Source organism: Hemitrygon akajei, chromosome 27, assembly GCF_048418815.1.
Source record: "Hemitrygon akajei chromosome 27, sHemAka1.3, whole genome shotgun sequence".
Classification (NCBI taxonomy): Eukaryota; Metazoa; Chordata; class Chondrichthyes; order Myliobatiformes; family Dasyatidae; genus Hemitrygon; species Hemitrygon akajei.
In genome coordinates, this window is record NC_133150.1 from 51,704,041 (window position 1) to 51,717,132 (window position 13,092).

At 48.7% G+C, this 13,092-nt stretch overlaps 1 protein-coding gene across 1 annotated transcript in view; it reads left to right on the forward strand.

The window, feature by feature from the left end:
• LOC140717396 (CD48 antigen-like) overlaps positions 1 to 13,092 on the forward strand; it is a 52,658-nt gene that overhangs the window by 16,734 nt on the left and 22,832 nt on the right. Inside the window, exon 2 of the mRNA XM_073030945.1 lies at positions 8,634 to 8,954. Within this exon, the coding sequence (XP_072887046.1) occupies positions 8,634 to 8,954 (321 nt within the window). The remainder of the gene's footprint in view (positions 1 to 8,633; positions 8,955 to 13,092) is intronic.

Sequence of the window (13,092 nt, forward strand, 5' to 3'; positions counted from 1 at the left end):
GATTTCCAATCACACATTTACATAGACATAGAAACATAGAAAACCTACAGCACATCATAAGCCCTTTAGCCCACAAAGCTGTGCCGAACATGTCCTTACCTTAGGGTTACTCATAGCCCTCTATTTTTCAAAGCTCCATGTACCTATCCAGGAGTCTCTTAAAAGACCCTATCGTATCCGCTTCTTCCACCATTGCCGGCAGCCCACTCCACGCACTCACCACTCTCTAGGTAAAAAATGTATCCCTGACATCTCCTCTGTACCTATTTCCAAGCACCTTAAAATTTTGCCCTCTAATGTTAGCCATTTCAGCCCTGGGACAAAGCCTCTGACTATCCACATGATTAATGCCTCTTATCATCTAGTACACCTCTATCAGGTCACCTCTCATCCTCCAAGGAGAAAAGGCTGAGTTCGCTCAAACCTATTCTCATAAGGCATGCCCTCCAGTCCAGGCAACATCCTTGTAAATCTCGTCTGCATCATTTCTATAGTTTCCACATCCTTCTGGTAGTGAGGCGACCAGAAATGAGCACTGTAGTCCAAGTGGGGTCTGACCAGGGTCCTATATAGCTGTAACATTACCCCTCTGCTCCTAAACTCAATCCCACGATTGACAAAGGCCAATGCACTGTATGCTTTCTTAACCACAGAGTCAACCTGCGCAGCAGCTTTGAGTGTCCTATGGACTCGAACCCCAAGATCCCTCTAATCCTCCACACCACCAAGAGTCTAACCATTAATACTATGTATCGCCATCATACTTGACCTACCAAAATGAACAACCTCACACTTACCTGGGTTGAACTCTATCTGACACTTCTCAGCCCTGTTTTGCATCCTAGCAATGTCCTACTGTAACCTCTGACTGAGCTCCACACTATCCACAATACCCCTAACCTTTGTGTCATCAGCAAATTTACTAACATATCACACCCCTTCCTCATTCAGGTCATTTATAAAAATCATGAAGAGTAGGGACCCCAGAACAGATCCCTGATCCACTCCATTGGTCACCGACCTTCATGCAGAATGTGACCCATCTACAACCACTCCACAAAGCAATGTCCCCTTGGATCCCATGCCTCCTTACTTTCTCAATAAGACTTGCATGGGGTACTTTAACAAATGCCTTGCTGAAATCCATATATGCTACATCCACTGCTCTACCTTCATCAATGTGTTTAGTTACATCCTCAGAAAATTCGATCAGGCTCATAAGGCATGACCTGCCCTTGACAAAGCCATGCTGACTATTCCTAATCATATTATGCCTCTCCAAATGTTCATAAATCCTACCTCTCAGGATCTTCTCCATCAACTTACCAAACCACTAAAGTAAGACTCACTGAGCTATAATTTCCTGGGCTAACTCCACTCCCTTTCTTGAATAATGGAACAACATCCGCAACCATCCAATCCTCCAGAACCTCTCCTGTCCTCATTGATGATGCAAAGATTATCAGCAGAGGTTCAACAATTTCCTCCCTTACCTCCCACAGTAGCCTGCGGTACATCTTGCTTGGTCCCGGTGACTTAACCAACTTGATGCTTTCCAAAAGTTCCAGCAGATCCTCTTCTTTAATATCTATATGTTCAATCTTTTCAGTCCACTGTAAGTCATCCCTACAATCACCAAGATCCTTTTCCATAGTGAATACTGAAGCAAAGTACTCATTACGTACCTCTACTATCTCCTCTGGTTCCATTCACAGCTTTTCCACTTTCACACTTGTTTTGTCTTATTCTCTCATGTCTTATCATCTTGCTCTTCACAAACTTGCAGAATGCCTTGGGGGTTTTCCTTCATTTTGTCTGCCAAAGCCTTCTCATGGCCCCCTCTGGCTCTGACTCTTGAGTTATAAGGAAGGACTGGATAGACTTGACATTTTTCTTCTGGGGCTTGGGAAGCTGAAGGTGGCCTTGTAGACTTTTACATAATCATGATTGGTGGAGGGAAAATGCGAAAGGTACTTGATAAGAAGACAGACAAAAGAAACAGCAGCTAATATTATGTCTGTGTAGATCACAGACTGTCAGCATTAACAGTGAATTCTTCAGTTTCAGGTAAGCTGCTCCTCCTTTGTCCACAGTATTCACATCCTGATCTGCCTTGATCCACTCGCTATATCTCTTTCCCCTCTTCGCCATCTGCCTATCACCTGCACTATGTCCTTCCTCCCAATGCCCCCTCTGCCCTCCACACCTCCCTCTCTTTAATCCGTGTGCGGCTTCCTTTCCAATCAGATTCCATCATCTTCACCCCTCTGTCACTTCCAACAATCACCTGCCAGATTCTGGTGTCACACCTTTCCCCATCTGCCTATCACGTCCCCCATGCCCCCCCAACACCTGGATCCGCCCATCACCTGCCCATTTGTGTCACTGCCTTCACCCCCAGCCCTGCCGCATCTCTCTACACCGGCCATTTTCACTTCCCTTCAATCCAGATGAAGAATCTCAACCTGAAACATCAACAGGTACATTTCATGTCAGAGAAATGTATACAATATTCATCTGGAAATTCTTTTTCTTCGCAACCATCTACAAAAACAGAGTCCCCAAAGAATGTTAAATGTTAGAATCCCAAAGCCCCCCATCTCCCCCTCCCACACACAAGCAGCAGCACAGCAACAACCACTCCCTCCCCCACCAGCAAAAACAACCCCTCCCTCCCCCACCAGCAAAAACAACCCCTCCCTCCCCCACTAGCAAAAACAACCCCTCCCTCCCCCACTAGCAAAACAATGCATCAGTTTCCTCCACCGAGCACTCAAACATCAATAAAGACACAGACTTGCCGTAACCCAAAGACTAATCATTCACCTGGTACTCGACATTCCACAGGCTCTCTCTCTCTCTCTCCCTAATAAGGGAAAAAGATGTGTCTCCATTTCACCGGGAGAGAGGAGACATCATCTGTCCATTTCTCCCCACAGATGCTGTCTGACATGCAAAGTTCCTCCAGCATTTTGTGTTGCTCTGGAGTCCAGCATCTACACTCTCCTCTGTCTGCTTGATAGGAAATGTTCAAGAGGATATCGGCCAGATGGAAGCAAATAGGGTCATAGTGTCATAGAGCACAGAAACAGGTCCTAGGCCATGCTGAAACCATTTCAACTGCCTATTCCCATCGACCTGCCCTGGGACCAAACCACCCCATTCCCCTACCATCCCTGTACCGATCCAAACTTTTCTTAAACATTGAAGTAGAGCTTGCAAGAACCACCTGTGCTGGCAGCTCATTCCACACTCTCACCATCCTCTGAGTGAAGGAGTTTCCCCTCATGTTGCCCTTAAACATTTCACCTTTCACCCTTAACTCATGACCTCCAGTTGTAGTCCCACACAACCTCAGTGGAAAAAGCCTGCTTGCATTTACACTGTCTCTACCTCTTATAATTTTGTAATCCTCTAAAACCTCCTTATACTGGGTGTCCCTGGAAAGCTGGCTTGTTAGCCCCTCGCCAACAGCCACTGGATTCCGATAAACCCACCTTTCTCTGGCTTCATACATCTAGGGTGTGTATAGCTTGTGGCCTGTCAAATCCGTCAGCTTGGGATGTCTCGCCCAGCCAAACCCTGGTTTGTGTGAATGCTGTGTGATTTACTGCCCCCAGCAAGAAATAACAGATCGTACAGTGCATACAGTTAAAAATAATTATATTTAAGAATGTTATTTTAAACAAAGTTATTAAATGAAAGGAACAAAAAACCAGGAAGGGCCCATTACTCTTAAATATTCAAATTTGCACTTAATTTGGAGATGATCTTGAACTCCTCTGTCACTGACATGCTGGACCATCCGTCTACATGAAACCACACACCACCTTCCCAACGTCCCTCAAAATCCATCTCGAACAAACGGCTCTCCCATGGGAGAATTGGGTCTTCCTTCTTGAAGCCAATCATCTGCACAAAGCACCTTCTGCAATAGGGACGGCATCCTCAGCCATCTTTTCCCGCTGTCTTCTCCCAGCTCCCACCAACAAAAACCTTCAACCCAGCTTTCTCCAGAACCTTTTCCCAATTCCACTCTCCTGATTGGCTGACGGCACATTCCTGAGTTGAATAACAAGCCTTTTATCTTAGTTCAAACCCAAACAGAACAGACTGTTCTTACAGAACTGCTAAAATGAAATACCTCCAGCATAGCATTATACCTCCATCAAATCTACTCTAAATCTTTTACATTCTCAGGAATACAGTCATAACCTATTCAATATTTCCTGATAATTCAGATGCACTGGACCCAACAATTTTCTCTGTACCCCTTCAAGCTTGTTTACATTATTCCAACAGAGCTGTGAGAACGGCAGTGATTGACCCTGGATTCCTGCACAACAGTGGGAGAAGCAGTGATTGACCCTGGATTCCTGAACAACAGTGGGAGAGGCATTGATTGACCCTGGATTCCAGCACAGCAGTGGGGGAGGCAGAGATTGACCCTGGATTCCAGCACAGCAGTGGGGGAGGCAGTGACTGACCCTGGATTCCTGCACAACAGTGGGAGAGGCCGAGATTGACCCTGGATTCCAGCACAACAGTGGGAGAAGCATTAATTGACCCTGGATTCCAGCACAACAGTGGGGGAGGCAGTGATTGACCCTGGATTCCTGCACAACAGTGGGGGAGGCAGTGATTGACCCTGGATTCCAGCACAACAGTGGGGTAGGCAGAGATTGACCCTAGATTCCTGCACAACAGTGGGGGAGGCAGTGATTGACCCTGGATTCCTGCACAACAGTGGGAGAGGCCGAGATTGACCCTGGATTCCAGCACAACAGTGGGGGAGGCAGTGATTGACCCTGGATTCCAGCACAACAGTGGGGGAGGCAGAGATTGACCCTGGATTCCAGCACAACAGTGGGGGCAGGCAGTGATTGACCCTGGATTCCAGCACAACAGTGGGGGAGGCAGTGATTGACCCTGGATTCCTGCACAACAGTGGGGTAGGCAGAGATTGACCCTGGATTCCAGCACAACAGTGGGGTAGGCAGAGATTGACCCTGGATTCCAGCACAACAGTGGGGTAGGCAGTGATTGGCCCTGGATTCCTGCACAACAGTGGGGGAGACAGTGATTGACCCTGGATTCCTGCACAACAGTGGGGTAGGCAGAGATTGACCCTGGATTCCAGCACAACAGTGGGGTAGGCAGAGATTGACCCTGGATTCCAGCACAACAGTGGGGTAGGCAGTGATTGGCCCTGGATTCCTGCACAACAGTGGGGGAGACAGTGATTGACCCTGGATTTCAGCACAACAGTGGGGGAGGCAGAGATTGACCCTGGATTCCTGCACAACAGTGGGAGAGGCAGTGATTGACCCTGGATTCCTGCACAACAGTGGGGGAGGCAGAGATTGACCCTGGATTCCTGCACAACAGTGGGAGAGGCAGTGATTGACCCTGGATTCCTGCACACAGTGGGGGAGGCAGTGATTGACCCTGGATTCCAGCACAGCAGTGGGGGAGGCAGTGATTGACCCTGGATTCCTGCACAACAGTGGGAGAGGCAGTGATTGACCCTGGATTCCAGCACAACAGTGGGGCAGGCAGAGATTGACCCTGGATTCCAGCACAACAGTGGGGTAGGCAGTGATTGACCCTGGATTCCTGCACAACAGTGGGAGAGGCAGTGATTGACCCTGGATTCCTGCACAACAGTGGGGGAGGCAGAGATTGACCCTGGATTCCTGCACAACAGTGGGGAAGGCAGTGATTGACCCTGGATTCCTGCACAACAGTGGGGGAGGCAGTGATTGACCCTGGATTCCTGCACAACAGTGGGAGAGGCAGTAATTGACGCTGGATTCCTGCACAACAGTGGGGGAGGCAGTGATTGACCCTGGATTCCTGCACAACAGTGGGGGAGGCAGTGATTGACCCTGGATTCCAGCACAACAGTGGGGGAGGCAGTGATTGACCCTGGATTCCTGCACAACAGTTGGAGAGGCAGTAATTGACGCTGGATTCCTGCACAACAGTGGGGGAGGCAGTGATTGACCCTGGATTCCAGCACAGCAGTGGGGGAGGCAGAGATTGACACTGGATTCCAGCACAGCAGTGGGGGAGGCAGTGACTGACCCTGGATTCCTGCACAACAGTGGGAGAGGCCGAGATTGACCCTGGATTCCTGCACAACAGTGGGAGAGGCCGAGATTGACCCTGGATTCCTGCACAACAGTGGGAGAGGCCGAGATTGACCCTGGATTCCAGCACAACAGTGGGAGAAGCATTGATTGACCCTGGATTCCAGCACAGCAGTGGGGGAGGCAGTGACTGACCCTGGATTCCTGCACAACAGTGGGGGAGGCAGTGATTGACCCTGGATTCCTGCACAACAGTGGGGGAGGCAGTGATTGACCCTGGATTCCAGCACAACAGTGGGGTAGGCAGAGATTGACCCTGGATTCCTGCACAACAGTGGGGGAGGCAGTGATTGACCCTGGATTCCTGCACAACAGTGGGAGAGGCCGAGATTGACCCTGGATTCCAGCACAACAGTGGGGGAGGCAGTGATTGACCCTGGATTCCAGCACAACAGTGGGGGAGGCAGTGATTGACCCTGGATTCCTGCACAACAGTGGGGTAGGCAGAGATTGACCCTGGATTCCAGCACAACAGTGGGGTAGGCAGAGATTGACCCTGGATTCCAGCACAACAGTGGGGTAGGCAGTGATTGGCCCTGGATTCCTGCACATCAGTGGGAGAGGCAGAGATTGACCCTGGATTCCAGCACAACAGTTGGAGAGGCAGTAATTGACGCTGGATTCCTGCACAACAGTGGGGGAGGCAGTGATTGACCCTGGATTCCTGCACAACAGTGGGGTAGGCAGAGATTGACCCTGGATTCCAGCACAACAGTGGGGTAGGCAGAGATTGACCCTGGATTCCAGCACAACAGTGGGGGAGGCAGTGATTGACCCTGGATTCCAGCACAACAGTGGGGGAGGCAGTGATTGACCCTGGATTCCTGCACAATAGTGGGGTAGGCAGAGATTGACCCTGGATTCCAGCACAACAGTGGGGTAGGCAGAGATTGACCCTGGATTCCAGCACAACAGTGGGGGAGGCAGAGATTGACCCTGGATTCCAGCACAACAGTGGGGTAGGCAGAGATTGACCCTGGATTCCTGCACAACAGTGGGGGAGGCAGAGATTGACCCTGGATTCCTGCACAACAGTGGGGGAGGCAGTGATTGACCCTGGATTCCTGCACAACAGTGGGAGAGGCAATAATTGACGCTGGATTCCTGCACAACAGTGGGGGAGGCAGTGATTGACCCTGGATTCCTGCACAACAGTGGGGGAGGCAGTGATTGACCCTGGATTCCTGCACAACAGTTGGAGAGGCAGTAATTGACGCTGGATTCCTGCACAACAGTGGGGGAGGCAGTGATTGACCCTGGATTCCAGCACAACAGTGGGGGAGGCAGTGATTGACCCTGGATTCCTGCACAACAGTTGGAGAGGCAGTAGTTGACGCTGGATTCCTGCACAACAGTGGGGGAGGCAGTGATTGACCCTGGATTCCAGCACAACAGTGGGGGAGGCAGTGATTGACCCTGGATTCCAGCACAACAGTGGGAGAGGCAGAGATTGACCCTGGATTCCTGCACAACAGTGGGGGAGGCAGTGATTGACCCTGGATTCCAGCACAACAGTGGGGGAGGCAGTAGTTGACGCTGGATTCCAGCACAACAGTGGGGGAGGCAGTGATTGACCCTGGATTCCAGCACAACAGTGGGGGAGGCAGTGATTGACCCTGGATTCCAGCACAACAGTGGGGGAGGCAGAGATTGACCCTGGATTCCAGCACAACAGTTGGAGAGGCAGTGATTGACCCTGGATTCCAACACAACAGTGAGGAAGGCAGAGATGGGCTTTAGTTTCCAGTACATAAGTCGAGCAAGAAATAACTCAGCCTGAGTTCCAGTTTAGCAACAGGTCAATGAGCTGTGAGATTGAATGGTGGTTGTGCAAGGTCATCTCCTGCTTCTGTATCAGTGGAAATATTTCCCAACTCCCATCTCATCATACTGCTGAAACCTTCTACTTGCTGTTACCCGCACTGCTGTGATTGTCCGCTCCCCCTCCAACCTGTTCACAGAACCTAGGTCATGAGCAACAAACCGCCTCATCGTCTTCCTCGCTCCTCATTGTCTCCCTTGCTCTTCATCGTCTCCCTCGCTCCTCATCGTCTCCCTCACTCCTCCTCCAGGGATCTGTTACGTGACCTACAAGGCCCCACTCCGAGCTCCCTCTCTACCTCACTCAACTCTCACACTTCCATTTATCCCATGTTCCCTCAACATGCTCACCTCCCCAAGCACCCCACCCAACCCTTCTCCAGACTGGGTCTCATTTTCCATGCCTGTGCCCCCCTGACCTGCCTTTGATATCCGGCTGCAGGCTGCAACTTCCATCCTCCGGACCGGGTGCAGAGAGTCTTCACTCTGTTCCCCCTTTGAGCTTACCGTGTACTGTTGGAATGGTGGGCTGCTTCTCTCACAGGGCCGGGAGCCAAACAATGAGACCCATCACCCACTCTTGTAACTCTGATTCTCCCAGTCCGATTCCTCCTCCAGTCACTGAGCTCATCTGCTGACTGTCTCCTCTTGTCTCCTCAGCTGGGACTGGGGCTTCCCCGACCACTGTGTACGGAGCTCGGGGAGACTCGTTCACCTTACACCCTGGGATTCCAGTTGGACAGGACGTTGCTCAGGTTGTGTGGAGACTGTTGTCACCCAGAAAGAAGATAGTGACATATTCAAACGTGAACAGTGAATATTACGGATCTGAGGAATACAAGCAACGAATAACTTTTCATCCCGGGGACTTCAGTCTGAAAATCCGTGATCTACAGAGGGAGGACACTGGTGATTATGAGGTGACCGTTACAGCAAGCTCAGGAACACAGACTCAGAGAGAAATCCGACTGCAGGTTGTCGGTGAGTGAGACGCCGCGGAGGGGCTCAGGTTTCTTCAGTTGCTGAAACACCCCTAATTAATGGGTGAGGGCAGATCCTGTGTGCTCCCCAGCTTAACGAACCCCACTGACTGCCCTTGTCGAGAGCTGGGCTCACGGTCCCACTGCAGTGGGACTGAGACGGTGTGAGGCTGGGGGACACACCCAGCACATCCCCTGAGAATACAGGGACTGAGGAGAATTAATGGTGACCCTCATTACACTGAGTCTGGAGGAGATCAGCACTCGGGGTGGACTATGGAAGATGTGGTTACAAGTTGAGTGTTTATAAACCATTTGGACAGGTTCATGGATGAAAGGTGTGGAGGAAAATGGGACTAGCTCAGGACAGCACAGTGATCGGTGAGATGGGCTGAATGGCCTCTTTCCATTGCTGTTTCTGTGCTTGACACATGGGAGCCCTGAACTGAACAATGGACCCATAAGGTGGGAGGGTCTGTAGGGGGGGTGAATGGTCTGTGGGTCACTGTATCCCCAGTTAGAAATCTGGTCTGTCATGTTCAGGGATTCCAGTAATTCCATCAGTTTCCCAGGGCACTGCTTGTTAATTGCCCAGACTGAGCTCAGCAAGGTGTTTATTCCTCAGCCTTCATGCTGTGCTGTGCTGAGTGAGACCCTGTGTATTCATTACACTGAATATAGTGTCCCAGTGAGTGACACAGTACATGGACACAACAGCACACTCACACACAGCAATATGGTTCCTGACTCACTCTAACAGTAACATTACATTTAAAGTAGACTGTAGACTACTTTATCGAAACAGTGAGCTGTTTGTTGGTCTCCTCTCTCACTGTGGAAGGGGTGACACCTCTCTCTCCCTGTGACATGTTGAAGTGCTGGTATGTGGACTGTAGTTTTTGATGGACCTAGATCATAGTCTCTTTGGGGGCTTTGTTATCACTGGCTTTAAGGTGTGAGGGGCTGATGCTTCCTGCTGGAATGTGGGTGGAACGGGAAGGGGGGGAGAGTTTATGCTTTGCTGCCACTTGTGCGTGGGAGGGGTGTAGGGGGCTTTGTGGTTCTAATATTTTTCTGTCAGTCATTCTCTGGGGATTTTCTGTGTTTTGGGGATGTGTGTGAAGAGTGAGAATTTCAGGTTGTATACTGTGTAGATTCTCTGATATTAAATTGAACCAGTGAACCATTGAAAATAATCTCAGCCAGCAACATCCAGCTAGAGTTTGGCTGAGAAATGTTCTCTCTTCCACCCCAGGGTTAAATGGTTCCCATTGGAGGGATAACATAGAAAATGAGAAATAGGAGGAGGAGGCCATTCTGCCCCTCGTGCCTACTCCTGTCAGGGCTGGTATGACAGCCTCAGCTCCACTTTGCTTCCTGTTCCCCACACCCCCAACTCCTCGTCTCTGTGTGAAATGGGCAGACACTTATTCTGATACTGTGTCCTCATTCTAGATTCCACCCTCTACCCCATGAGGTGGAACATCCTCGTGGCTCTCACCACTGTTGATTCACTCCAGGCAGGTTCTGTCCTTGACTACTTCACACCTGCTCCCAGTCTCCGTGATCATTGCTGTCACTTGGTAACTTTACCAACTAAGGGCATTTACCCCTCTTCATCCGTTACAACTTCAGTGAGACAGAGGACAACTAAATAGTCTCACCAAGAACTCCCAATTAATTCTGACCTGAAAAGCATGGACCCAAGTTCTGTAATGAAAGCAGGGAGTTTATTTAGTATCACGGAGAAACAGAGTCGACACTTAACAGTACAATTAGTTACAGTGAGACTCCAGTGTTCTCAATGTCTTGATCAGATCCATTGATAGATCCTGCTGGCTGCCCCATCTACATCATCCAGATGGCTGCCGATGCTCTGTATTTCTGACTTTCCTTGTACTGCCAGAGGACATCAGAGGTCATAGATTGTTTTGGCTGAATTAATCAGCTATTGCTGCTTCTCTGACTGGATGCCTGTGACAAGGCGAGTGCTGCAGGGATTTGTGCTGGGTCCATTGTCGTTTGCCATCTATATCAATGATCTGGATGATAATGTGGTTAACTGGATCAGCAAATTTGCATATGGCATCAAGATTATGGATGTAGTAGACAGAAAGGAAGACCATCAGATCTTGCAGCGGATTCTGGACCAGCTGAAAATGGACTGAAAAATGGCACATGCAATTTAATGTGATAAGTGTGAGGTGTTTTACTTTGGTAGGACCAACCAGGGTAGGTCTTACCCTGTGAATGATATGCCACTGGGGAGTGTGGTAGAACGAAGGGATCTAGGAATACAGGTCTTTAATTAATTGAAAGTGGTGTCAGAGGTAGATAGGGTCGTAAAGAAGAATTTTGGAACATTAGCCTTCATAAATCAAAGTATTGAGTACAGGAGTTGCCATGTTAGTTGAAGTTGCATAGAATGTTGATGAGGCCTACTTTGGAGAATTATGTACAGTTTTGGTCTCCTACCTACAGGAAAGATGTAAATAATGTTGAAAGAGTACAGAGAAAATTTACAAGGATGTTGCCGGGTCTGGAAGACGTGAGTTATAAGGAAAAATTGAACAGGTTAGGACATTATTCCTTGGAATGTAAAAGAATGAGGGGAGATTTGATTGATTGATGCCAACTTATGAGGGTATAAATAGAGTAAATGCATGCAGGCTTTTTTTTCCACTACGGTTGGGTAGGACTACAACCAGAGGTCATGGGTTAATGGTGGAAGGTGAAAAGTTTAGGGGGAACATGAGGGAAAAATTCTTCGCAGAGGGTCATGAGAGTATGAAATGAGCTGTCACCAGAAGTGGTGCATGCAAGCTCAATTTCAACATTTAAGAGAAGTTTGGATAGGTACATGGATGATACTGTATGGAGGGCAATGTTCCTGGCACTGGTTGATTGGAGTAGACAGTTTAAATGATTTTGGCATGGAGCAGGTGGACCAAAGCACTGTTACTGTGCTGTAATTTTCGCTGACTTTATGACAGTTCTAATCTCTGACATGGTGTCTTTTCTATGTTGTAAACAAATTGTGGACAAGAGTACATGGAGAGGAGGCTGGTTTCCATGATGTACTTAGTTGTGTTCACAACTCTCTGCAGTTTCTTGCAGTTATGTACAAAACAGTTGCCATAACAAGTGTGATGTATTTTGTTACACTCTGTAATTCTGTCATATGCTTTATTAGTTAATTTTCACCTGGAGGGATGGGGGTGTTATGAGTGATGAACAGATCTGATGGACAATGGGGTGCAGAGTTACCCATCCCCCCCTGGGAATCATGAACTATTACTGTTGCTATGCTGCTCATGAGAGAGAGAGAGACGAAAACAGGCCAGAACATCTGCGACAGATAAGAGAGAGGGAGATTGCAGCTTGACTGTGTTGTGACTCTTCCTGGTTTATTTACTTTCTCGCTGCAAGGACAGTATTTTGCTTGTTGGCATTCCTCAGTGGACTGCAGCAGTGGCATGGTTTGATGGACACAGTCATTCAGAATTGATTGATAGCTGAGACCCCTTTGGTAGGGCTAAGAGACAGGTCTGGAGAGACACCCTCCATCAACACCATTTCTTTCTGTATTTAGTGGCTGTCTGAAGTAGACAAATATCAGAGTTGTATTGTACATACATACTTTAACAATCATATGAACCTTTGAACCTTTATTGAGTTTGACGAGGACTGTCTATAGGTGATGTTCAGTCCTGGGAACTTCAGCCATCGCAGCTTCAGCACTATTGAGGTTAAGGATTGTGTGCAACATTCCCTATCCTCACTCTCCACACCACCATCCTCAACTTTTTGAAGTCAATGACCAACTCTTTTGTTTTGCTGACATTGCGAAAGATGGCTGTCATGACAACACATCGCTAGGCTCCTTACCTCACTCCTAGGCTCTGACTCATCATTATTTGAGAGTTGGCCTTCTATGGCGGTGTCTGCTGGAAACTGAAGGGATGAAAGGTGATCACACTGAAACATCCAAACATCTCTTAGGGTTCAGCAGGATGGACCCCTGGCTGGAGTGATAGAATATGAGGTCAGCTACTCCAGTCTAAGAGAGGAATAAATACATTGGAAAAATCACGCCCAGAGGCCAGTGAATTTCCACAACTCTTTACTAAAGAGGACTA